The 27,219-nt window shown below is 44.1% G+C and overlaps 1 protein-coding gene across 3 annotated transcripts in view; it reads right to left on the bottom strand.

The window, feature by feature from the left end:
- BACH2 (BTB domain and CNC homolog 2) overlaps positions 1-27,219 on the bottom strand; it is a 197,755-nt gene that overhangs the window by 37,680 nt on the left and 132,856 nt on the right. For all 3 annotated transcript variants that reach the window (XM_054194556.1, XM_054194558.1, XM_054194557.1), the window contains one exon: positions 13,844-14,098. In XM_054194556.1, coding sequence (XP_054050531.1) covers positions 13,844-14,086 — 243 coding nt within the window. In that variant the 5' untranslated portion in view covers positions 14,087-14,098. The remainder of the gene's footprint in view (positions 1-13,843; positions 14,099-27,219) is intronic.

The raw sequence follows: 27,219 nt of genomic DNA, 5'->3' as shown, positions 1-27,219 counted from the left end.
TGTCCAAAGCCGCAGCCGTGTTGTAAGGGGCAGGAAATGGCAAGAACTACAGGAATGCTGGGCAGGGCACGGTGTAATGCAGGATCTTGCCAAGGTTACTTCATTTGCCGTAAAGGCTTCTCAAGGACCTTTAAATAACCCTGGCAAAACAGAGCACTGGTGAAGTGCAGAGAGCTCATCAGCCATATAAACACCAAACGACAAAAACGTTCACCTGATGGGCAGCCACGGCATTTCTCATCGCTCTCCGTTTTTTAAAACAGTGATGCCTTCCCTCTTGTATGGCAGCTACCATACAAACCTAAGGCGAGGACTAACTCTGGCGGGGGTAAAAGAAGTAAAGCTGATACCTTGTGGAGCTGCATCATTTCCAGCACTGCTCTCACCTTCCCCAGAATAGAATGATACGCAGCTGACAGGATTGAGCAAGAGCATTTATGTGCCAGTACGACATGCATAAAGAGGGTGAGGAAATGCCAGCCTGTCCAGGGGTGGCTGCTTTCCTGAAGATCGAGTAGACTTCAAGTCCTGCCCGCATTTGGTGCTGGAGGACCCCGTGTTCAGAGGCGGCAGGGCAGGAGCTGTTTCACCCCAGCAGAGATGGGCATGGGGAGCACGCAATACAGAGCCCGGCTCTCCATCTGCTCTCCCAAAGCCCGCAGTGAAGGTTTTACAGAGTTTCAGCCACGTGAACAGGGTTTATCTCCAAACCTCAAAATCTCTTTCTGTTCCTTCGATCACTACTAGAGTCTCAACAGGGTGCTTGGCGTGGTACCAAAAAAATGGTGCGCACACACAAAAGCAAGCTGGTCCAAAAGCTTTCCAAAGCCTTCCAATGATGGTATGACCTTTGTTCCAAGGGGAGAAATTAGAAACAGGCATTCGTTAACTACTGTAAATATACATCCATCTGACAGATGGACAAGGGTTGCAAGCTGCAAGTGGAACGACTTTCTCTCTTCCCTTAAATAAAAAGAAAAAAAAAAGCACGGACAATTAGTTACAAAAAGTCCTGATGAAAACCTTGGCTTTAAGAAATTTTAATATCAGGAGGGAAATAATTTGGTCAAATAGCTATAACGATGTTGATTTCTTCGGCTCTTTACAATAGCAAAAACACCTCTGAAGTCTCCCAAGAACACATGCGACTCCTGACCCTTTCTTTTCCTCTACCTGCAATCAGAGCAATTTGGGAAAGGTAAAGTCTAGTTAGAGTAAAACATCAGTTCCTGAAAGAGACTATTTAGAGGTCTTCACTACCACCTTACTATTCAACCAAGAGCTAGAAAGCACAGTGACAAGAAATGACTATGAATTCTCACACTGCTTTAGCTATGCAATTCCTCTTTAGAAAACCAGTTTCAGAACTGGACTGTAATTGCACCAAATAATTCAGAGTAAAACTGTATCCAAGAACTAAGCCGAGAGTCCAGGAGCAGATGATGCAAACAGTCTGGGCCCCTGAGGCTGGGATTGACTTGAAACCCTCCGAGCTTGCTGTGTAGAGCAGCTCAGGGTGTGCACCGCCGGTCTGCTCTACGGCTCTCCAAGAGCCTCCCGGAGAAGGTCCAGCACAGTAGCCCTGCCAGCGGCTCCCACTAGGGTCACCTCGGCTGTGGACCACCAGCTGAAGACAGAGGCCAGAACGTCATCAAATACTTGTCTTTAACAATCTACCTGCCTGTGCCCTCTCAACTGAGGTTTCCAAAAGGAAAGTTCACACATAATAGTGAAATAAATCCCCTAAGAGAAGGATTAGGCTCATCTTTGAAAAGGAAGCAGAATTAAACCAAGCCTGATGTAGCTCTTACTGGGTGTTCTTCTCAGTCCTCCACCTGCGAGATACATTGAAGACAGGGAAAGAAGAAAAGAAGTATTGATTTAAAGGTTTCTGCCATTACTGAAAACTACTCTTTCTGCCTTCCGAATGCCATGACCACTTTGCAAATGTGAACAAGTTTCTTGGTAGAATGTCCATCCCAATGCCTATATATGTCATCGACACCTCTTCAGTCTTCACTACCTTGGAAAATGATATAGGTATTATTTGTCTTCAATGGCTACTGCTTACACAAACTAGGCAAAAATGACAAGGATAGATGGCTCTAACAAAAGACAGGCTACTCCCTATTTTTTGTGCCTTACGTTTGACAAATTAATTGAGACGTTTAAAACATAGCCTTGGTTTGATGTGTCCAGTCTCCTGAAAGCTAACAAGTTTAAGGAATAGACAGAAACTGCTTGATTTGGCTTTATGTCAGACAAAAATGCCATATGCAGAAAGCCATCCACGGAGGAACATGGAAATCTGCAGTCAGATAAAAATAAGTTGAAAAAAGAGTTCAATTCAACAGGCAGATGGAATGGCTGGAGAGACCCATTCACCTCAAGTCCAGCTTCCCTTTCCGGAAGCAGAAATGAACACTAGTCCTCTGTGGAAAGCAGAAGGGAAGTTGTCAGGATTTGTCTTTCCCCAGCTTTTTCCTGTCTTGAAAGCTTACTGGCTCCAACCCTGTCCTTTGAAAGAAACAGGAAATAACTTGAGCTTATTCTGTTTTTACTTGACCAAGAATCCCCTGACAGGGAAATTTTCTCTGAAGGGTGCCTGTGTGTCTGGGGAGAGAGGTGGCTAGGCTTGTTGTGCTACCGCTCTGTGGCCAGAGATAGAAAGATATTTTGCTTTCAGAGTTGTTGAAGACTTGTTTCTTACTAGCTGCAGGCCCTTGAAACAGAGGACCACAGGTCTGAATTTCATAGGAAAGAAAAAAACCCAACACATTTCCCACAAGCAAAAGCTTTACACAGCCAAAAATGTAGCCTTAGCCTCCTAGTTGACAATCTGACGAAAATCCCGGACCACTTCATCAAAAGGATTTTTTTCCTGCAACTGAGAACTGTACTGGCAAAGTTTGCATGGACTTTTTTTTTTTCTTTAAATCTCATCTTTTTACCTTGAAACACTACCACGGACTGCATCCCCACCCATGCTGGAAACATAAAGTAAAAGGTTATCTGCACAGCCTAGAGAATTTAGTCCTATCACAACTCAAAGCAAGTAAACTTCCAAGTAAAGTATTACGAGGTGTTTGATGGACTGGATGCCCACCCCCCTTAAACTGTTAGCATCGTTCGGGTCCACTTCTGGCTCAGTCCATTTATTTGCATGGTCTCCTTTCTATTTTACTACCCCAACAAACCTGCCTCAGCACTGGCTTCAGGAAGTACGCCTGACACCGCGGGAGCAGAAGGAAACACTGAGAATACAATGCCACCGCTGAATCCATCCTGGGTTACACCTGCCAAACCTCCCTGCACTCCTTACAGTAAGTCTGTACACTTCCGTTTCTCTAAAGTGTTGTTCTGAAATGATGAGCAGCTGCTGCAGCGAATGATGTGGACCAGGTACCTTAGCAAACCCAAATACATACTCCACTAAATACGGTTGCTTCAACACTAAAAAAAAAGGTGCTTGATTTTTGGGGTCCTGAATACCCACAGTTCCCGTCTGCCAAGACTGATTAGCTCTCAGTGGAAGAGATCAAGTCTTGTTAGGCACCTGCCTATTGTTTGGGATAAATGGGATGTCTAAAAGCTACAAAAATACAGGAAAAAGTTTTTAAATATTGCTCTAAGTATCGAGATTTTTTTTTTTTTAATTGAGAATTTATTTTTGAACTGGAGTCCGCAACAGCTCTGTCACTTAGGCAAAAATTCGTACATAAGCATCCTCAGAGTGCCCCAGTCTCCTGGTGAGGGATGGGAAGTCTTTGCAGCTATCCACATACTTTTTCTGATCTGCTCCATGCCTCCAAGTCTACTTTCCTCTTAGATGCAGTAGTCTCAGCAGCTCCTATAGATGGTGGCGCACAGGACCTCAGGGGTGATGCAGGAAGAACGGTCAGAGGACAGAGAGTAGAGCCCATCCATCACCCAGGACCAACCGCCCAGATAAGGCAGCAAGCGGCTCCATCCTACCCTTATAATCTTGAGAAATGCTGCAACTCATCTAAAAATTCCCTCAATGCTTCCTGCATGCTTAAAAAATACAGAGGGGGGAAAAAAAATGAGCCTGAGATTCTGGCTGAGGAGAGATAAGCTGGAAGCTCTGGGTTCAGATACACGGGCTGCTCTGGGACCAGCAGCTGCGGGTCAGTCTCTTCACCTCTGTGTGAGGTAATGTGAATCGGAGCGTTTAGAGAGAGGTAAACATAGCTGAGTGGTTCACACAAGGTGATTTAATCGTCACTGACCTGACGCACAGACCTGCGCCGTAATTCCTATCTGATACACCAGCTTCCACCCCAGCATTCGCCGACAGGTGATGACAGTATTTTATTTGTTCACAAGAGACATCAAAAAATCTACTGCTGAAGGTTTTATGTTACCATTATTTAACTTCAGAGCTGATACCTCTCAGTTCTAGCTGTTTGGTGACACCTTGTTTATATATTATTTTTACTGAAAGTGCTAGTACTGTGATTCTCTGCCGTCCTCAGCCCAGCTTCGGGTATTTTAACTGCAGAGCCCTGGGTAGCACCCCTGGGTCACGGCAAGAAATTCCCGGTGCCATTTCGATTACTAATTAAACTTCTCTTCTCCACAAAGTCTTCTAAAGCCTCCATCGCTGGCTCCTAAGTGATCCAAAAGATGCATCGTGCAAACTTTAAGCAAAAAATAAAAATCCCCCAAAATACAAAACAAAAATTAAAAAAAAAGAAAAGATTTCGACTATTTCTGTGTGTGGGAAATAGACAGTTACGCTTAACCACACACTCTCATGCCATCTGCTCTTATAAAGTCAGATTAAGCAAAGTGAAGGACAGAAAGGTTTATTAGCAAATCTGATCTATTATGTTAGGATTTTAGATTTCACTCAATTACATCTTTATTGAGCACCAAACTTCTTGAAGGAGTGTTTAAAGCTCATCCCTCCTCAAAGCCACTTGCCTTACAGTTATAGAACAATGTGGAGTAACACACATCACCGAGCAGTTTGTTGCTAAAAACACATGCCAAATTTTTCACTTGATTTTAATCTGGCTTCAGAACAACTGCCAGTGGCTCTCATGATATCTTTTCCCAGTAAATTAAAACACGCTGCTTAGAGATATGCCTGATACTTTCTTTTTATTTAAGTCTTTAAACAACTACCCAAGCCTCCCCTCAAGCTCCTTCAGAGAAATTAAATCTCATTTTTAAAAGAAACCAATCCTGGTCTACACAGATCTGTAGTCTGACCAAGTACAGCTGCTCCTACTTATTTATTTATTAAAGTAAATAAGGTGCCCAAGAACACAGCTTTTAGTAGTGTTACGCTGCGCTAACTAGGTGTTTGCTGGAGGTCTCCCATCAGTGGGACAGATGAAAATGCAGTGCTGCACAAAAGCCCTGGAATAAACCAGCCATTTCCCTCTTCAAAGCTTGCGTCGTGCATGTAGCATAAAGTGTGTCTACTCGTTCCTCTAAAAAAACCAACAGCCTGCCCGTAAAATTCACAAAGAGCATCTCATTCCCAAATCCTAGTACGATTCAATTGCCTTCTCCTCACCTAAAACCCGTATTTCACTTCCAAATTGAACCGTACTTTCTAGTCTTAACGTCTGTTTTGAATCATTGAATCATTTGAATACATGCCATATTCCACCCCATAACATGCTCAATTTCGCTGGTAGCTGAGAAGAACAGCCAGTCTGACATTATTCACCGGGGAATCCTTGTCAGAAAGTGCTGTACGGAAATAAAACCTTATCTTCTTTGCGTCTTGGGAGTGCTAATGAAGCAAAGCTTGGTACTGGGATCAGGAAGTACCTTGCAGGTTGTGGTCTCTGATGTGGTGAAGCTGAGGGGTGTCTTATCTGGGCCCCATCTGTCTGTTCATTCAAATGGCAAATACTCAGCCTGTATTTCTGGACTCTCGGAAGAGCAGATACTTAGCTTTCTGGCAATAAAAAATATTAAAGCTTTTTTTGAGGGAGAAAAAGCAAAAGTAAGAGAATCAAAGAAGGGGGGGGGCGGTGAGGAGAGGAGGAGATCTTTCAGACTGCCAGGCCAGAGTGCTCACAGTGTTGAGGAACAATGCATAGTCATGGCTCAGCCACCTCATTTTCATTCATGCCGAGATATGTATTTAAATACAGCACACCCCCCCCAATTAAAGAAAACAACCAACCAAACGAACAAAATACACCTGCTGTTACACATGCTTATTGCTCCTGCTCATGCCCTTAGCGCAGTCTACCTCTAGGACTTACTCTTCAGGACATCTTTTACATTTTAGATTATGTTTGGCATGTTTGAGCGAGAAAGTTTCCCCACTGCAAACTGCCTTTTCAATAGCGAGTGCAATCAGAGTCAATCAGCCCCATTTCGCACTAGCGGCAGGCAGGAGTCTAACAAAGGCAACGAAATTGAGTCCACTTATCGTGGCAGTGAATTTCATTCTGCGCATTCATCTCCATATCCCCTTCGACAGTACATTTTTACATGCTTACTCGAATAAATAAATAAATAGTATAGCTGCTGCCAAAGGGAGGGTAAAGGAGTTATTGCAAGATTTTCTCCTCTTAACATGCATGTATGCACGGCCTTTGTTTTGCCTTTTTAAGCCTACCTCTCCCCACAAAACACAACAGAGATGTATTTCACTTTTCTCCACCTGAAAATATCAGAGAAGAATTATCAATAGCGAGACAGCCCTCATCAGAAAATAATGGAAGCTACACCACGCGGAATGAAAAGTATGTGGCTAGTTTCCTCATCGTACTTGAGGCATGAAAAATCAGGCAGTGCCAGAAGATTTTGCAGTGAGACACGGATGGAATTTCGTATCACATCTTGATATCTTACTGCTGCTTTACCGCTCACCTGCTAGAAACAAAATATGTCGCTTGTACCTTGTACTGGGATACGTAAGCAATGCACATAAAACAATGCGCATTTCTGTCTCATGGTTTCTCATGAATTAGTATTGTGTCATGTAAGACCTCAGAAAGTACCTGAATGCTCAGTTTTACTCTGACTACAGATCTGCAGCCTCCAGCCATCCTTCTGCGCGGTCAGTCTCAGCACTGGGAATCAGCATGAAAAATAGCACGTTCCCCAGGAGGAATTTAGGAAACCAAAGCCCCAACTTCCACCCATACGGACTCACTGAAGCGGCACTGCTGAGGTGAGGTTGAAGCGCAAATGAGTTTGAAGTCTGACTTTACTTGAAGCCTGATAGATGCAACCTCTTGCCACTACAAAAAGCTCTGTGGATGAAGGGGGAGGTGGCTTTCGGGAAGGCTTTCAGGTCACGGCCGCCTCCTGAGCCAATGGAGAATTAATTCTGACCAGTGCTGTGAGGAACATCAGTGGCTGATACAGTCATGTAAAAAGCAAACCACGCTAATGCTTCCCGTTCTCTAAGAACTAACCTTAGCTACTCCTAATACAACTCTGGGGTGCCAAAGAAAAAGGGTCTTTGGTTGTTCCCTACTGTGTAATAGCATCCCCCCAGCTGGGAAACAAACTTCCACGCAGACATTTTCCTCTTGCCCTCCTGCTCCTCTTTCCCACATTTATCACCTCTTCCACTCCAAGCGCCTGTGCAGAGCACTCCCTGCTCACTCACTGCATTCCTTAAAGACGCTATATTCATACATATACACACTACACAGAAGGGAAGGAGACAAAGTAAGAGAATATCGTTTATTTCTAGAGAGATAAAAAGGAATAGTAATTGCCTTCAGCCAGCAGGGTATGTAATAGTTGACCTCCTGCATCCTGCCTTTGATTTTCTCCTCATCGCAATCATCTTTCGTTGGCTAATTCCCAGCATTTTTCCCTCAGGCTGGCGGGTTGGCATAGATAGTTAGCAGCTGCCAGTATTTCTCCTCCCTGTCAACTATGAGCTATACTAATGTTAGATGCCTGGCTCAGTCCCACCCAGGGTGCCGCATGCCTTCGCTTTCCAACATACTCAGTTTTTGCCAGCCTTGAACCCGAACCGAGCTCCCGGCCTGCCTTTCTCCTTGCAATGATTAACCGGGTGAGGGAGTTAACTCACATCAACTGAAGAAGCAGATGACAGATTTCATAGGGCTTAGACCTCATGGGGAAACGGCAGGTTTTGCAGCAGCCGTTGGGGAGCAGTAAAGCAGTAAGAACGCAGAGAAATGCAGCCCGTGGCGCGTGCTAACATCTACTTTGAACATAGTTCTCTTAAAAGCAAAGAAAAGAGCTGTGCGGATAAACAATGAAAAAAGCCCCCCGAGGACATGCCACCCTGTCATGGTTTAACCCCAGCCGGCAGCCAGAACCACGCAGCCACTCGCTCGCTCCCCCCCAGTTCGCATGAGGGAGAGAATCGGAAGAGTAGAAGTGAGAAATAAATAACTCACAGGTTGAGATAAAGACAGTTTAATAGGCAGAGCAAAAGCCGCGCATGCAAGCAAAGAAAAACAAGGAATTCATTCGCTGCTTCCCATGGGCAGGCAGGTGTTCAGCCACCTCCAGGAAAGCAGGGCTCCATCACCAGTAACGGTTACTTGGGAAGACAAAATGCCATCACTCCAAACATTCCCCCCTTCTTCCCCCAGCTTTATACACTGAGTACGATGTCATATGGCATGGAATATCCCTTTGGTCAGTTGGGCTCAGCTGTCCTGGCTGTGTCTCCTCCCAACTTCTTGTGCCCTCCCAGCCTGCTCGCTGGTGAGGCGGTGTGAAGAGCAGAAAAGGCCTTGAGATTTTAGCAACGACCAAAACCACCAGTGTGCTATCAACACTATTTCCCATCCCAAATCCAAAACATCGCACTACACCAGCTGCTAGCAAAAAAAGTTAACTCCATCTCAGATGAAACCAGGACACCCTTCCCTCTTCCTAAAAGAGATGCTGCTTCCCTTTGCCCCTTGGGAGATTTGTATGGCACAGATAACTCCATTTAATCCTTTTGGAAGCCAATATTTCCAGCAGACAGTTCATTGCACTAAAAAAAGTCACCAGTAACCACTCTTTGAAAGAGACTGAAGAAATTTGAGGATTACAGGTAAAACTAACCAACCTAATTGGGAAGAAAGTTGGTTTTATAACAGAAATGATTTTATCAGACCAGTGCTAGAGAGAGCTTGGTCTACTACTTCCGAAGATGAAGACCTGTGTTTAACTTCACCAGAGAGAAAGGCATTTGGTGGTCTCATGGCTGGAAGGACCAGGTGAAGGTTTTTTCAAACGTAGACCCCAAAGTCAAAAAAAAACCCGCAAGCAAGGTCGGGAATCTAATTTCTAAGCTGCAGGAATTTAATGCAACTGAGGGGGTTTATTTGTTTATTTATTTGTTTCTGTCTTTCTACCATTTAACTGCGACCTCCACTTTCGGAAAGCCAAGCGAATAAGGTGTTTGCACAGACGATGCTCCTCTGCCCAGCGCCCAGCTTTCAGCTCGCCCATGCGCACTCGCCGTGCACTTCTATTAGCAAAGCCAGGCAGGTAATAATAGCGAATAAAAAGCCTATTCGACGAAGCACTGGCTCCTTCTCAAGTAAAGTAGAGTACCACTACAGCATGAATGACTCAATCATCTACTCGAGAGCTATTACTTGCAGCGATGAAGCAATGTTAATTGGATAATGGCCTGCTGCCAGCTAATATTGGCATGACCTACAATACCCCTGGCTGACAGCCGTGTCTCTCTCTCTATCACACCTTTTTTTTGTAATCTGGATGGGAAGTGGAAACCATTAAAAAAGCCTCGTAAGTGCCATTTAACTTCTTATCATGAATTAAAAGCTTAATTAAGTGCCTTGTTAAAGGAAGGAAGACCAGTTTTCGTGATTAAATAAAACAAAACAACAGTTAGGGGTATGGAGTGAATGACTAACTTTACAGCTTTAAACTCATTTCTTGGAAAATATTAATTTTGGGTTGCATTTAACAGCAGCTGCTAGAGGGAAACTGCACAACTGCTGCAAAATACCCTGGGTGAAAAGCAGGCGAGGTTCTAGTTGTTTACCAAAAACTGCAAATGAAGAGAAAAGCGCAGAAGTTAAGAGCTGACGGGGTCCTTTATTATGAGCTGTAGGCAGCTGACACACTCCATTCCTCTGACTCCGCTCTAAGGCCTGATGGTTCACACACCGTGGCCGCATCTGAGCCCTCGTTATTTAGGTGGCTGTTTTTCCAAGCGCTTATCTACACACTAAAATATGTTGCTTTAACAAAAGGTGTAGTACGAATCAAATTACCGAGGCTAGCACAAAAGGGTTTATGGAAGCTCTTCAATCAGTGCAGAATTAGCTCCATACTGACTTAGATTAGGTTGATTAGGGAAAGGTTTGAACTGAGGCATATTAAGTCATGCTTGAATTGACCTGAAATGTCTAACACAAAGTTTTGCAGCAGTTTAAAACCCTATAAGCTCAACTCGTCCCAATTCTGTGCGTGCACAATGTCTCCCTACTGAAATGACTGGCCCATCATAAAGACTGCTCTCACTTGTAATTGGATATAAACAAGAAATAATGTAAAAAACATCTGTTCACTGTTTAGCTAGACAACACTTAACAATGTCTGGATGCCACATTAACAAAAAGACCCCACCATGCTAGGAAGTAAAAAAAAAAACCCAAAAACCTGCTATTTAGACTTCAGAGGAAGATTCACTGCTTTGAATAATCAAAAACAAGTTTTTTGTTTTGATGTTAAGCCCCCTCACACCAACATTACATGAGCGTAAAAGCTTTATATATAAAGCTTTATCCAGCTCCAACATCAAACCTTTGAGAAATAATAAATGCCCTTTCTCCACAATTGTATACTTTAGCAGTTATCAAACCACACCAGAATTTAAAATGCAATGCTTGTATGGTTGACTTCAAAATAGCTTTGCTAATTTACGAGTGATCTTCACCTTTGGAAAAGTTTTGAACTGTGAAGACTATATTTTAAAATTATTTTCAATCTCTGTTTTTTTTTATAACAACTATATTCCAACATAAATTGTCTCTAAGCCTGAAAAAACCATTGGCTCAAGACACTAACTCTCAACTTTTGTTTGAAATTTTTCCTCTGGAGGTATAACCCCCTACATGACGGATTAAGTCAGCTTTCACAGATACCTTTAGAAACACCTCATGGGCTGCCAGAACTCTGCAGACCATGGACTAAAAACAATAGCCGTGGGAGGAGCCATTAGCTCATGAACTGAAAAAGACGCTGCTAACTTCTTTTAATGCAATATAACCGAGATGTTTTTTTCCCCTGCTCTATCAGTTCTTAAAATCCGAGAGTGTTTCAGTTCCTTTCTCGGGGAGCGCCGACACTGTTCTTTGTCGGAGGCACTTCCCATACCTAAGGACGGGCACCTACCACAGCGCCCAGTACTCTGAAGGTGTGCAACACCAAAAGCAGAGACTTGCATCTTAACCAAGGAATAACTGAGAAATAACAAACTGCATCAGGCAGACCTGTACCCCAAGTGACTAACACTTGTGAGGAAATTACTATAACCGATCACCCCACATATTTAAATACAGTAGTCACCGAGCAAATTAGATTCAATGGAGTTATCAGCAATTAATTTGCACGTGGAAATTATCTGTACAAGTAGGCACTGGTAACTGTAGGTGTCTTTTTTAACAGGCGAAGATAGCACTTTTCCAGGACGAGAAAGTTAAAAGCCACAGTGCTCTGCCACTAATTGAAGCTCGTGGCAAAATAACAGTGGCGGTCTTAGGTGAAGCGTGATAATTTCAGGGTACTGGGAAAAACCTTAAGAACTCGATTCACTGCTTCTGCAAAACCATGGACGTCACTGGAGCTTAACAGCAGCCAGTGTAACCTTAAGCCACTAAAACTTTTTATCTTTCATTGAGATATATTCTAAAATGTAAAACCCCAATACTCCATTTATCCAAAGGGGATTCACTTAAATAGAAATCATTTACGGTTGGACTGGAGGAGTTTTTTTAACGTAGTATCTCATATAAAACACACAGAAAGACAAACCTTTGTGCTTTAAATCTTTAGTGTTAATATGAACATAGGCCTGGGTCATGGAGTGCAGACACATCATGATCCCTCCACCACCCTGCGGCTCAGCACCTCACTGCTGCTGTGATTAGATATCTCCTGATTTCCAATCTACTTTTACTAAAAGCCAGTGGAAACCAATCAATGCTTGTGTCAACATCCTCTTTTAGAATTAAAGAGGAACTCCTCCTCTCAGCTTTTCATCTCCTCTGCCTACACGGAGCTGTAGCATGTTGCAGTTGTCATGTCAGAAGGATGAACCTGCCATGGTCTTGTCTTGTCCTCCTTTATGCCAGGCTCTTTCTTCCGAACATCTCAGTCACTCTTGTATATGCTTATTTGAATTTCAGTTATTTTTCTTTATCTAACTGGACCCGAATCATTCATGGAGGTCTCACCAAGGCTTTGTAGAAGAGTGCTGATACTCTCCTGTCTCTTCCTACCTGTGCACCCCTGTGCACGTTTTGTCATCTCTATGCTCCCACCCTTGCTTTGCGGTGTGAAAGCCATGCGACACTGACTGAGACTCGATTCTTCCACTGGAAATTATTAGTGGACACTGTAGAATCATAGTGTGCATCCTAGTGCATCCTCTGCGATATCTCTAAACTCCTATGCAAAATGTCTGGGTTGAAATTTCTTCATGAGTAATATTCAGTGTCAAGACTCATGAAGTCGCACCCGGTGACCTACTTCTTCTAATGCTCTCCAACTTGTGCCGTGACAACATCACGACGCCGGTAAAGTCTCTGGAGAGCTAAACCAGGGGCGGAAAACCAGTGTGTGACACTTTGGGACCTGTCATCATTTAAAAACACACCGTGCATCTTCATGGGCGTTAAGCAAATGATGGTGAAAAACCCTCTGTAGGCTAGAGTACCTTCCCACTGAGTGACTGCAGTCCCGTGCCCTGGGGACATGGCCACCCCTCTTGTGACGCCTGTCACAGCCAGAGACACCGGGCTGGCAGTGCCGAGGCGGTGGGTGACGGCAGCCGTGGCCAGCAGGCACACGTCTCCCCTCCGTGGGCAGCAAAGCCACTGGTGTGCCCTACAGTAGCTGTGCTGTCACAGCCGTACGGCTGTGAGGAAATTACAGTGGGGGTGGAAGCCAGCCAGTGAGATTTTGTGGTAAAATAAAGTAAACTTTCCAGTGAGGTAGGTATTTTCTACGTCCCTTGGCTTCCTGCTGTGGGAGCCACGCTGCATGAGAAAAACCCTGCTTTTTTGACAGACCGTGTTCATGGTTTCTTGGTGGAAAACACATGGCCCAAAGCAGTTAAATCCCAAATTCATCATGAGGGGAGGCAAGAGGAAGCAAGGCTGAATGGGGTGCAGGAGAGGGGAAAGAGGACGATGAGGATATGAGATGCCAGAGAGGGGTGGACAGCAATGAGACTTCAATCAACATGACAGCTCAAATGATTTTTCAACAATAACCTGCCATCTAGCAGCCACATCACCGCTTTCAAATTTCCTGCCTGGAAGAGCAGAAGAATATCAGCGTCCTGATAACGCCCTGAACGAAGATACAGTAATTAAGTGTTTAGCTATGACTCCCTCAAAGGTGGTGAGAAAGGCGAGCTGAAGCACCTTAAAGCTTTGCTGACATATCCGTTAGGAGTTACCACCAGCGAGGAAGGTTGGCATGAACACGTCCATCCTTCAGTGATTCGAAACCCACCCAAACACAAAAACCACCATCCAGAGCTGTGGCACCAACACCCGCGTCACGCTCCTCTTGGCCACCTTAGCAGACTACGGGGGTCTTCCTCACCATGTGGGATGGAGGGGGCTCATGTTTAAGGTGGGGGCACGGCGACATACTGTACCTCTTCCGGCAGGCTGACCACCAGGTCATTTTCCGTCTGCCCTACCAAGGCCTGCAAGAAGTACTCGCTGCAGGCAGCCAGCACAGCCCGGTGGGCGCGGAACTCCTTCCCCTCCACGATCAGCGTCACGTCACAGAGAATGTCCTGCTTCCGCTGGTCATTTAAGCAGAGGAGAATATTGGTACAGTGCACTGTTGACTCATACACATACATGGGGGAGTCAGTCTTCTCATCCACAGACATGCCGTTCACACCCTGCAGGGGAGAAGGGAAGAAGAAAACACAAACAAAGCGGTGAGGAGCAATGCAGCCGTTGGGCCAATGTGGCACGGTGGGATGCTGCCCCATTTCTGGGTACCCTGTGACCAAGGCCAAGCAGACCAGGAACTCTTAGATCTGAGGAAGTTGCTTGGAAAAGGTATGGGGAAGGGTGTTTGTTGCCGCTGGCTTTTACTCTGCCACGCTCCGATTACTTAACGCCCCCTAACTTCCCCATCAAAACCAAAATAGAATTTAGATGGACTGCAAAGTGCTTTCCTTCAACCACCTACTATGCATCTATGATTTTCAATTTAGTAGAGGCAATAACACGGAGACGTGGGAAATTTTAGAAGATTTTAGCAAAATAGCAAGAGTGACTGTTGGGTTTTCTAATAATGAAAAAAGGGCTTTGTGCTTGCTTCTGTTATTTTCAGATTAAGGGAAAAAACCCTCAAAACCCCAGCCTATTCTGCGGCAGATGGGCAGCACTGCATGTTTACACTGAAGACCTTGGCTCAAGAGAAAGGTAAGGTGGAACTGTACCCGACAAAGACAAGCCATTAACTACAGCAACCTCATTCCTCAATCAGAATTAGAGCGTTTTTAAGCCTTAAGGGGGAGAGAAAGATGTTTAGTGGCTTCAGAAGAAATCTGTTTCCAGGTATGGCTAAAGCAACACGCCGTCACCGGTGGTTTAATGTCATCTACAGAAAAGAGCAGTTTCCGAATTCCAGAGCCACAGACCCAAGAAAATCCCCCAACCCGCGTGAAGGTCCAGCCCCAGGTGGTAGAGCAGCATGTGGGTGCTGGGGTCACTCCTGCCTGCAGATAAGTCTCCCCTTCCTGAGAGCAGAGCAGAGGTTGGAAGGATGTAACCACCAGTTACAACTGTCTGAGCTAGGAAGTTCCTGCTCTTCTGCAATTTCTGCAACTGGTATCGGCTTTTTTATAGGGGGATTGGACTTGCGGTGGTAGTGGTGGTGGGAGGTCAGCTTCACGTCAGCTTCCTCCGACACCCAACACTACACGACCCCGCTTTTGCACTTGGACACATTGAAGTAATTCTTCTCTTACCCAAAACTTTCTGCCCAGCACCAGACTGAATCCTCTTTTGCGTCATTTTCGCATTTCAGTTTCTCTGAGTAGAGAACTATAAAAGCCTGTGCTGTGTCTGAACACACTATGTACCCTGAACCGAACCAAACGCACTTGTTTTAAGGCTTACATGGGAAAAAGGTTTATTTGTTTCTATTCTATCTGCTGCCAAAAGGAAAGTCATGCAACACACAAACTCCAAGTATTTTAAGGAATTATTTTTCCAAACAACAACTGCCTTCTGATAGATTTTCACAAGCATACAGGGCTAAGGGTGACAGACTGGGGTATTCTGGTATAGTACTGCTGCACTGCAAGTATCTGACCACTGTAGCGTGGTGGGTTGACCCTGGCTGGACACCAGGTGCCCACCATCTGTCACTGCCCTCCTCTGCTGGGCAGGGGAGAGAGAATATAATGAAACGCTCGTGGGTTGAGATAAGGACAGGGAGATCACTCAGCAATTATAGTCATGGGCAAAACAGTCTTGACTTGGGGAAAATCAATTTAATTTATTACCAATTAAATGAGAGTAAGATAGTAAGAAATAATAACTAAGTCTTATAAACACGTTCCCCTCATCCCTCCCTTATTCCCAGGCTTAACTTTACTCCCGGTTTTCTCTGCCTCCTCTCCCTGAGCAAGCCAGGGGGATGGGGAATGGGGGTTGCGGTCAGTTCATCACACGTTGTCTCTGCCGCTCCTTCCTCCTCAGCGGAAGGACTTCTCACACTCTTCCCCTGCTCCAGCCTGTGGTCCCTCCCATGGGAGACAGTCCTCCATGGACTTCTCCGATCTGAGCCCTTCCCACCAGCTGCAGTTCTTCACCAACTGCTCCAGGGTGGGTCCTTCCCACAGGGTGCAGTCCTTCAGGATCAGATGGCTCCAGCGTGGGTCCCCCATGGGGTCACAGGTCCTGCCAGCAAACCTGCTCCAGCGTGGGCTCCTCTATCTGTGGAGCCACAGGTCCTGCCAGGAGCCTGCTCCAATGTGGGCGTCCCATGGGGCCACAGCCTCCTTCGTATGCATCCACCTGCTCTGGTGTGGGGTTCTCCACAGGCTGCAGGTGGATATCTGCTCCACCGTTAACCTCCATGGGCTGCAGGGGGACAGCCTGCCTCACCATGGTCTTCATCACAGGCTGCAGGGGAATCTCTGCTCCGGCGCCTGGAGCACCTCCTCCCTCTCCTTCTTCACTGACCTTGGTGTCTGCAGAGTTGCTTCTCTCACATATTCTCACTCCTTTATCCATGCACAGTTGGTTTTTTTGTCCCCCTTCCTAAATACGTTCTCACAGAGGCGCTACCACCATCGCCTATTGTCTCAGCCTTGGCCAGCGGCGGGTCCATCTTGGAGCCAGCTGGCATTGGCTCTATTGGACATGGGGGAAGCTTCTAGCAGCTTCTCACAGAAGCCACTCCTGTAGCCTCCCTGCTACCAAAACCTTGCCATGCAAACCCAATAAACGTAGAAAGCAGAAGCAAAATTCCTCCTCTGCTACTTTTTAACGTGGATCTTTGCAGCATTTTCCCTTGCTAATACAATATACAGGTACACATGTAGACCCAACATGACTTCTAACTACTTCTCTTGCCATGTGTTCAAACCAGGGTACTGTTTTCCTACAGCATCATTTGCAAGATATTAATAATCGAGACAAAAATGGACTTAAGAAACCTGCTTGCTACTTGTACAAGTAAGTACTTGTAAGTATTTACTAGACTTCTCAAAAATAACTCCATCTTCCCACCTTTATAGGAGTATTTTTAAGCTATGATGACTCTTTCTACGAAATAGGTGGTTTTGCCAACATTACAAAACTTCAATATTACTGGAATTCTTAATGGGATGCTTACGGCTTCTCTTTTACTGGTATTTTCAGTATTTACTGCTGACTCATGCTATGCTTCTGAGTGCTCAGCTGAAATGCCTACACGAACAGAAAAAAACAGCCAACCAACCAACCAACCAACCTGGTATCCATCAGCCCTTCACTGACTTCATATCTGGAGAGAAGATACAAACCTGCTTATTGATCTGCACACAGGTAAGGGAGGGAGACACTGTGGGTTTTCTTATGCTACCAGTTGGATGTCTTAATCATGAGAAAATTCATTCTTTTTTTTTTTTTTTCTCTTCTCATAAATTGAGACTAACGAGAAGAATTGACAGCAATCATTTTATTAGCAGTACGGTAAGGTAAAAGAGAAAATGATACTCAACTCATCCCACTCATATCTTTCTGTGTAACTGAACTCTGATGCTAACGATAGCGTTATAGTGATGTTCTAAGTGGTCACTCTTGCGTGCTATGAAATGCAAGAGTTTACAAGAACAATCTAGTGGGAAAACCTGAGAGTTGCAAATGACAATGCAAAGGGGAAAGCATTCATTTTTTTTTTATTTTTTTTTTTCCAGACATGTCTTATGCCTGTAACGTCTCGGATGATGAATAAATGTACAAGAAACCTGAAACCTGGCAGGTAATGAACAGAACATCAATTATATTTTCTGTGCTTTTTTTAAAAAAAACCAAAAAACACTGTTTGCCTGAAATCGCAATCCTTTTTTACAGTAATAGTGCAATTTGTGTGAATCAAACTCTGAATTACTTGGTTACTAATTAGTAATTTCCCACTTTTTAACTACAGCTCTCATCAAGTGTATTTTTTTAAAAAATTCATTGCATGCCCTGTGAAGTGCTGAAAATACCACGGTGTATTTCCCCTCTGGGGAGTGAGCCTGCCTTCTATGCTAGGAAACCTGACCGATGTGGTACTGAGATGCTGGGGCTGTAAATCGCACCTTCCGCTCCAGCGGATCCCTAGCTACGCTCCCGAAAAAGGACCTCCACCTGGGTGCCTGTATTGCCATGCTTTCCCAAGGCTACCGTTGTGACTCCAGGGACTTCCCGAAAGCGGATCCGCATCGTGTCCCTTCCCGCAGCTGCTGGGAGCCTGCGTGGATGCCCTGGCCAGCGGCTGCAATCTCAGCCCAGCACAGACTTCCCCTGGCTGTGCCCTCGGCTGCTCCAGGAAGCACCTCGAGCCCTGCATTGCGCACAGGGAAGCCGGGGCTGGGCTATGGCTCAGGACCACCTATTTATCAGCTTTTAATGTTTCAACACAAGTGATTTACGGTCTTCCCTTTTCCACAATCTGCCATCGACTGAATGACCTCCAGGCACGAGGTGTTTCCTCTCCAAGAGGGCTTTATCCTGCAGGATAGGAGCAAGATGGTGAAACCCCGCACTGGGAAGTATATTGTTCATTTTCACGGGAAAAGGGTTTAGAGTGCAAAGATTAAAGGTCACCTTAGGGCTTTGGCATGTAGTGGCAAGACAGTATAGCAGAATTCAACTTTTTTTTTTCCCTCTCCTCGGAACAGAAAAGCAGGAATCGAGTCTTAACTCTGAACTCTGAGGCAAGCCATGCTGGAAGTCTTTTATACAGTGTTAATTCAAACCGTAGAATTTTTTCTCTGAATTCAGTATTATGCTGAGTTTGCAGAACCTTCTTCATGGAAATCATTGTTACACACTTGGTATTTCTTCAAACTGAAGAGAGAATGTCTTAGCAAGCCTTTCTCTCGCTGAAAAGAACATGCTGTGCATTTGTTTGCATATAGGTCACCACACTGCCAGAAAAAGCCTCTTTGAAACAAAAGTTTCCAGAAACTGGCACGAACTATTTATTGTGGGCAAGGAAAGCACCATTGAAACCCAGCCAAAAAAAGTTGCTGGTAAAGGCCAGCAACTGCAGTGAAGGGAACTGGAACGTTGCTTACACGGTCCTTCCACAGCAACGGGTGGGAGATCCCACCAAGCCCTTCCGCATGGGCAGCGTGGAGGAGGCATACGAAACCTCAGGAGACCAAAAAAGTTGCTCATGGAACACCCAAATCACTTTGGTTTGCAGCACATTGTCTCTACTGGCTGGCACTTGCCCAAAACTCTCCAGGAACTCATGAACAAACTGCCTAAGCTGCTACCAAAAATACATTACCTATCAAGAAAAAAACAGCTCCTGCCTCACAAGACTAGAGGGAAGGCAATGTGGTGTCTGTTTACAAAGGGAAACAGTAAGGGAGAGAAAGTGTTATCATGGCAGACCAGAAAGTCCTGCATCAGAACTGGGTTAATTACATGAAAAGCTAAAACTCGATCGTGGCAGAGCTACAGAGCACTTAACCAGGCAAATTATCATCGTGACAAAGCAGCATGGCTTCTGCAAGGGGAAGTCATGTCTCTGATGGGCTCTATTAGAATTCCTGAAGTGTGTCAAATTAGCAATGAGGAACACTGGTACGTGTAATTAGTGTTGACTTTCAGAAATCCTTTGACAAAACCTTTACAAAAGGCTGCTAGAGAAGCTCAGTTGTCATAAGGTGAGAAGTTGCATCAGGCTGGAAATCACTTAGGCTAAATTGTATTCAACAGAGAAGGGATGCAGGGGCAATTTTCATCAGGTTAACAGTGAAATTCCTCCAGAAATGGAACAGCAGCAGTACTGGCTCACACCTGCCTATGGTCTCTGAAGGTAAAGCAGGGTTGGGAAACTGAGTACTTGGATGGGAGACTGCCCAGGCATACCAGGGTCCTAACAGCAGCCTGCCACTCCTGCAGCAAAGTTATTGAGAAGATGAAACCAGACAATGGGAGCAATTTGAAAGAACAGAGGTTTAGACTGGACTTCTCCTTACGGAGAAACTGAGGAACAGGTTGCCTGGAGAGGTTGTGTCATCTCCACCCTTGGAGGTTTTCAAGACCAGACTGGATATAGTGCTGAGCAACCTGCTCTGATCTCAGAGCTGACCTGCTTTGAGCAAGGGGTTGTGGTAGGAACCTCCTGAGGTCCTTTCCAGCGTGAATTATCTGGTGATCCTACATTGATTAGTGACCCAGAAGTCCACAGATGATAACAGGAAGACTGAAATTGATAAAATTAGTTCAAATGTCAAAGGTAATAGGGATTGTTGGGAATTTCAGAAGGACTTAACATAAAAAAGAATTAGACATTAACAAGGTGACACACTAAATCCTGGTCCCGCTGTTACACACAGGTGGCAATTAAGAGGAAAAAAATGTAATTTTATAGATTGGTTGAGGTTGGAGGGGAACTCTAGATATTGACTAGTCCAACCTCCCTGCTCAAAGCAGGATGAGCTAGAGATGGCTGCTTGGGGCTGTGTCCAGTTGGGTTTTTAGTATCTTCAAGGACGGAGACCCTAGAACATCTCTGGGCAAGTTTGACCATCTCTGCTACAGTTTGACCACTGTCAAAGTAAAACAGGAACTCATTGACCTGGAATCTCAATTCCAATTTGGAGTCTTTCATGAAAAAGACAGACTGGAGACCGACAGACTGTCATCACCTAGAGACAGATTTTAGAGAGAGAGAAATATCTTCATAAGGAGATATATCTTCTAGTTACTTCTGGTGTAGTACACTTATGCAGTGTCTGCATCTGATTACTGATGTTGAAACAGGGACAAAAGAAATTCTCAGAACAACAACAACGGTTATTGGCAAGGAAAGAGAAAAAGCCCTCCTCAACATGTATGATCAATTCAATAAATACTACACAAATAATACAAAATATAAAGGTCAAGGCAGCACTGCTATTTATTGTTTCTAGTGTTGCAAACAGGAGAGGACATCCAAGTAGAAGAAGCGAGAGAAATGGAGGATTTGTAAGAAGAGCTGTGATTCCTGACCATAGAAACAAACTGGAATTGTACCCCATACTCATAGGAAGATTCTTGCTTTGTTTTTCCTGAGAGATTTCACAGTCACTGCAATAAACCATATGTACAACTGACCACTGCTGCATCTTACTGGGCAAAGAACTCACCTGATTTGTAAAAGGATTAGTCACTCCTAATAAAAATATTCAGGGCCACATAACGCAGGGTACAAGTTTACACGGGATGAATATCCACATGCTCCAGCCACACTGGCCAACAACAAACTGCCTGTGCAGAGGAACATGCCTGTATTATCCATCTTTCCTGACTACTAACCACTGTCTCGGAAAGGAATTATTTCATGGATGTCAACATAGTTGAAACACCAAATCTATCACCTCCATATGTGCCTCCTAGACCCCTCTCATCCCCGCTGCCCCCAGCCCCGAGAGACAGCGATGGGCACGCTGCCCTGTGCTCCCCTCTCTTAAACGGGCACCGAAGTTGCATGGGACCAAGCTGTTGAGGGCAAGCAGTAGAAAACACCTGTCCAAAGATGACATGAGATGGGTATCATTGACACCAGGGGCTCCCGCTCCCACTGGCTGCAGCAGAGTCATGGGTTTGGGACATGAGAAACCATCAGATGTTAAGCCCAACTCATAAAAGGTGCACAGACTCTAGTGTAAGTGTCTTTGTAGCCTCTCCATGGCAAAACACCAGTGAGGAAGCGGATGGGGAAAAAAAGAGGCCTAAAGGCACCATCCCATCCCATGAAGCAAAAGCATGCTCGTATCCCGGGAGGAGTAAGCAGGACACCAGACGTACAGCAGCACACAGAGGACTCCTAACAACTTCATGGTAAAATGAACTGCAGGTTTTGCTTGGAAGTGTAAGCTGGAGCTCGCATTACATCCTGCTATACAGGTGACTCCTGGCTTTCTCCTGATTGCGTTAAGAGAGGATCAATACTGAACTGGGGTTATTTTTAGTTCCAGTTCATATTCTTCCAATCACCTCCACTAACAGTAAAAAGAAAAAACACACTTAGGAATAACTTGAAGTGGTCAGCTTGAACGCATCTAAGGTCAGAGGTGGCTGGAGAGCCTGCACCGCAGCCAGGCATGTTAAGCGTCTGACAGTATTTCTGTTCAGTAGGATGCAGAGAGTGTGAAAAAATACTCTTTTGTTCTGAGGTTTTCTATTAATTTTTTTTCCCCTAACAATTTAGCAAAAGGTACTAGGAAAAAAATGGTGGGAGAATGACGATAAAATAATGAAAAAGTTGAGAGGAACTCGTACTTCTGACAAATGGCAGCGAAAGCACATCAGACTTGACAGTTTTTAGGGATAAACATGCACTGTTTTTAAGTGGCAAGTGGGAGGGAAATAATTTTCCAGGTTTCCTTCCCCATCTTCTGATATTTTTTCTATGAAAAGACTCGTTCTGTGTAATCAACACTTTGGTTTTAAAGAAATTTATCAATAACTGACACTTCAGAGCTCCTCAAATGACCATCCTTATAATTGGTTATTACGATCTCTCAATTATAGCTATAACAACAAAGGATATGATTATATTGTCACTGCTTTCCTTTAAAAAGAAACTATTGAAAGGCCTAATGATTAATTCACCATTTTTGAGAGCTCACTGTAATGACAGAAGACTATATACAAAGGTCTCTTCAGTGAGCCCATTATTCAATTAATAAATGCTGAATACCGAGCAGTCATAGTCATATGAAACTCCCAAGAATTGTGTGAATTTTTAACCAATTAATTATCAATTACAACATCATAAAACACCAGCACAAAAATAGAAATAATGAAATTTAATTATACATTATTCTTTTTAGTTGCTGCAAATACTATACAAGACTGATTTTGATTAATAATTCATACAGCAATAAAGTATCAGGAAAGATAATTATACTGTGCCACAATTCTCACACTGATTTCTGTAATTACAGATTACAACAGTGTTAGCAATTTAAAAAGGTTAGGGAGCAGTAGTAATTTGCTATGTCATCCTCAGCAATATTAATGTCTTCTTCTCTGAGCACCCCAGATAATTGAAAATAGACTAGCGGGCCACCAGGCTACACGGGCTTGCCTCCTGCCAAACATACTGTGGGTGCCAGGGCCATTAGCAAGAACGTCTTCAGAAATGAGCTTTTCACATTGTTCAAGTAACTTCCGCTGTAAAGCAGATGACACATGGCCAAGTGGAAAAGACACTGTAGAGCATTCTTGGACAGCAGCTGTAGACATGTGCTGCTGATGATAGTGATGGCTGGTGCTTCTGACCCTACCGCCTCAAAGGAAAACCTTTGTTTGACCATGAGTGGGAAGGAGGATAGCTAAGAGAAATTCAAGAGAGGATTTAACCACGGGCCCGCCACAGAAGCAGGTCTGGTCGGGCACGCAGCAGGGCCTTACAGGCATCTGGTAACTCTCCTAAAGGCAAGAATTGACGTTGCTGAGGGGGCTGCATGGCTCCAACTCATCAAGCGTTCACAGCCCAGGGAGCACCCTCGGAATTGCTGAACAGCTGGACATGGTTCAAGGGCCACAAACTGGTCCCTGATGAGCTACACCACGGGCAGTGAGCAGGAGCATCAGTGCTTGGGCTGGCTGCAGAGCTGGGCCACCAGCCCTGTTTCTGTATGGCAAGCTTCACGTCCTTCTGAAGTAGAGATGAGAATATTGGAAACTCATTCCAATGAAATTAAACCAACAGGAACAGGGATGTGCCCTCCAGAATGTGGAACAGCTGCTTTTGCAAAGCCTATACCTCGTCACAGCACAGAGGCTTTGGTGTAGGAAGTAACTCCCATTGCAAAAGTCACTTACTGGCTTTGTTACACTGGACCTAGACCCTACTGCACAACTGGACAGAGACCATGAAAAAAAAATAATAGAGGGACTTTGATCCTGCAGACCTTTAAACTGAACTGCTGAGTATAACTTTTGTTTGAAGCGTTTTGGTTACTTAGAACGATTTCGCTATTGGCAAATTGCACACATGAATAGAAATGTACTACAGCTTCAGTTTTAGAAATGGATCTTGTTTTTTGTTTGCTGTTTTTTTTTTTTTTACATTAGTGTTGGGATGCCCATAGCTTCCATGATGAGTGTTTATTTAAACCCCATGCGTCTAAAGAAATTGTGCTTCTGGTTATTTAGAGACTGGTACCATACGGAGGCAGGGATTCCCAGTGGAGACTGCTTTGAAGAGTCCAAACAGATTTATGTTCCATACACAGATAAAACCTATTTCTTGACTTCAGAGGGTTGTGTTGTTATTGTTTTTTGAGAGAGTAACCCAGCTGAACAAGGTGATGATAGCTTGCAGTCTTCAGGGATTTCGGTCAACACGCAAACACTGTTTACACATGGTACTTGGATTGACATATACATTCCATATAGGCCGACCAGGCAATGTATACACAGGCATCTTTTTATGACTCAGGAAAAATTATATAATTATACTAGTAATTATCCTATAGTCAGTAAGTCAGGCTTAGTTTAGCATGCATTTTCAACTTCCTTTATAAATGGTGGTGCCTTCAGGAGAGAGGCATAGTACATGGGGTGAGGGAAGACACAGACCAGGTAGGAAAAGAGAAGGAACAACAGCAGAACTGTCCTCTATCCTCATTTCTCAAAAGCCACTCAACTGGCACACATGTGCATGGCAAGTGAGAACACAGAGGAACTCTTCCCTGATAAAGTCTCTTCTCATAGCTTTCGCATTGCTCTTTACAGCAGCTGGCTATGGTAAAGGGGACCGGAACCAAGTCTGCTACTCAAAATAGCTTATTCAAAGCAGAATGGGGAATGCCCAACACTGAAACAGTGCCAGGAAACCACCAAGAAAAACAAACAACATATTATGCTTTTCTGAAGTGGTCAATAGCTTTAGGACCTTGGGGAAAAGACACAACCTTTTGGGTTACTCTTGGGTAAAGTGGATTGCCAGATTAAAGAATCAGAGAGGGAAAAATAAACTATTGGTTTGCTTTTATCTTGCCCTCCATCTTGGTGAGCTCTCTGAAAAGGTCACTCCACACAAACAGAGGCTGGACATTCTGGCAAGGACATACCAGATTTAGGTCTTGCCTTCCTTGCTTTAAATGAGTATTTTGGCACTTTGGTTGAGGAGTGATACAGTGATACGGTTTTCCTCCTTTTCCTAAACTTCTAAATAATTTATGTGTACCTCTATGGGCGTTTGTGCATGTGTATGTATGTATAATTTGCATTACGATGCCATCTGAGATGACGAAATTGCTGGAGCATAAATACTTGGTCAAGAATCCAGGCCACTTACCTGTATGACAATACCTTGGAATATTAAAGAACGTGTTTCTCTACTTGAAATCTCTTTTGCTAATATGACTATGAAAACAAAGGCCAGGCCAATATTGACCCAATACCACTAGTGTTTGGTAGCTACCTGTTACGAGCAATGATGCTGTTCTGCTCCTTTTAGCAGTCTTTTCACGTGAAACATTATGCCAAAAAGTTATCTGAGTAAAAGCTATCAATTTCCCTCATGCTTTATTCTCAAGGAAGCCCAGCCTTTAAAAACTCCAGTAGAGTTCAATGCTGAAGCTCTGTACTTGAAATTTTTGATTGCTATCAATATTTACAGTTGAACGAGCCTCTAAAATGAGTATTTTTTGTAAAATTTCTCCAGAGGAAAACATAAAACTTCTCTCTCAGAATTATGCTTCCCAGTGAATTTTCTTCTCAGCTTCCCAAGATGTACTAATTACTGCTTTTCCAGCCTATCTGTGGAACTGTTGGAAGAGGTTCTGTCTGTATAGCAGGGTAAGGCCAGAACCACTACTAACATCTTTGACTACTCAAATTGTAGAGGTTGCAAGAACTACAAAAGCTCATTTTCTCCTGTCATACTACATAGCTGTTACGGGAAAAATCTGCTTTCATTTTTTTCTTCCCCTAAAATGCAAGCTCTTCATCTTTGCTGCAAGTTAGCAGGTGTTCAGAATATCCTTCGTGTTTCCTTGGGACACAAACTGGCATGTCTTTTGGAACATGTCGGATGTGATTAATGTGTGAAGAGCAGGAACGCATGCAGTAGGTCACTGGGTTAAATTTGGGACAGAATTTCATAGGGCATAACTTTGCACCTTCTGCTCTTGGGAAAGAATATAGGTGTTGCCTTCTCCACGGAGACTGGGCTGCTATCTGCTTGTGCAGTGTTTTCCATAACTGAATGGATACTAACAGTAATATTCTCCTTTGACAGTGTATATAATGAAGCAAAAAGGTTTCCTTATGGTTAAATTGTAGATTTTTACTAAAAATAAATGAATGCATAAATAAATTCTAGACACTACTGCATTAGGATCCACAGATTTACAGGTCTGAACCTTGGGAGGCCTATCAACATATGCAAAAAGGAATTTTGACATGTTTTTATAACCATCAAATGATCAGAAGGCCACTGAAATGACCATTTAGATACTCTCAGTGCAGGTGCCAAGGGGATACGTGGATTACACCACGGAATTCTGACAGTGGTTTTGATCCTGCAAGGATCTAAGATTTGCCATTTTGTTATCAAAACATTTAAGCAAAAGCTGTAAGTCTTCCCACCATCCTCAGTCTGGCACATGCCTAGATTCCTATTTAGAGTCCCTTTATCCGTGGACTGGCCCTTTTTCTGGAACTAAACTGCCTTTCCTGTTGTAGACAATAAATCGTCCCGCAGAGAAAGGCGCAGGGAAAGCAATTACTTCTGCTGCCAACACCTACCAGGCTCCAGCCAAGGTAAGGAGAGGATGTGAGACGGAAACGGGCATTTTGGCTAAGTGCAACTGCAGCCTGAGGGAGCCCAGAGAGAAAGAAAAGATTTGATGCATCTGGGTCCTGGTTCTGAGGGTAAGTACAGCCAATGTAGCACCTGCACCTATAGTTTCTTAGAAGACCTGAAAAGACAGCAGAAGGCAAAGACAAGTTTTCCTTCTCCTGTGAGATCCAGAGGAGCTTATGAAAGCTTCTTTGCCATGGTAAAGAACGAGGGATTAAACCTGCAAAGGCTGCTGTAAGAACAACTTGGATTTTATTTTTGTTTGAGGATACTTATATAATTTGTTGAGCTTTTCACTCAGCTTTTTGAAGTTTGCTTGGTTTCTTTGCCCTCACCCCCCTGAACTACAATGTACTCAGCACACTTAAAGCTGCAAAAGCCATGAAATCAAATCAAATCAAATCAAATAAGAGATTAACATGCAAAAACCAAAATTAAGCCACGCTTCATCCCAGGGAAATAGAGTGGCTTGATTATTTCTGTTTGAATTAG

The sequence above is a fragment of the Rissa tridactyla genome, chromosome 3, assembly GCF_028500815.1.
Source record: "Rissa tridactyla isolate bRisTri1 chromosome 3, bRisTri1.patW.cur.20221130, whole genome shotgun sequence".
In the NCBI taxonomy this organism is placed as follows: Eukaryota; Metazoa; Chordata; class Aves; order Charadriiformes; family Laridae; genus Rissa; species Rissa tridactyla.
The sequence above is the reverse complement of the archived record's forward strand: the minus strand, read 5'-3'. Positions and strand labels throughout refer to the sequence as shown.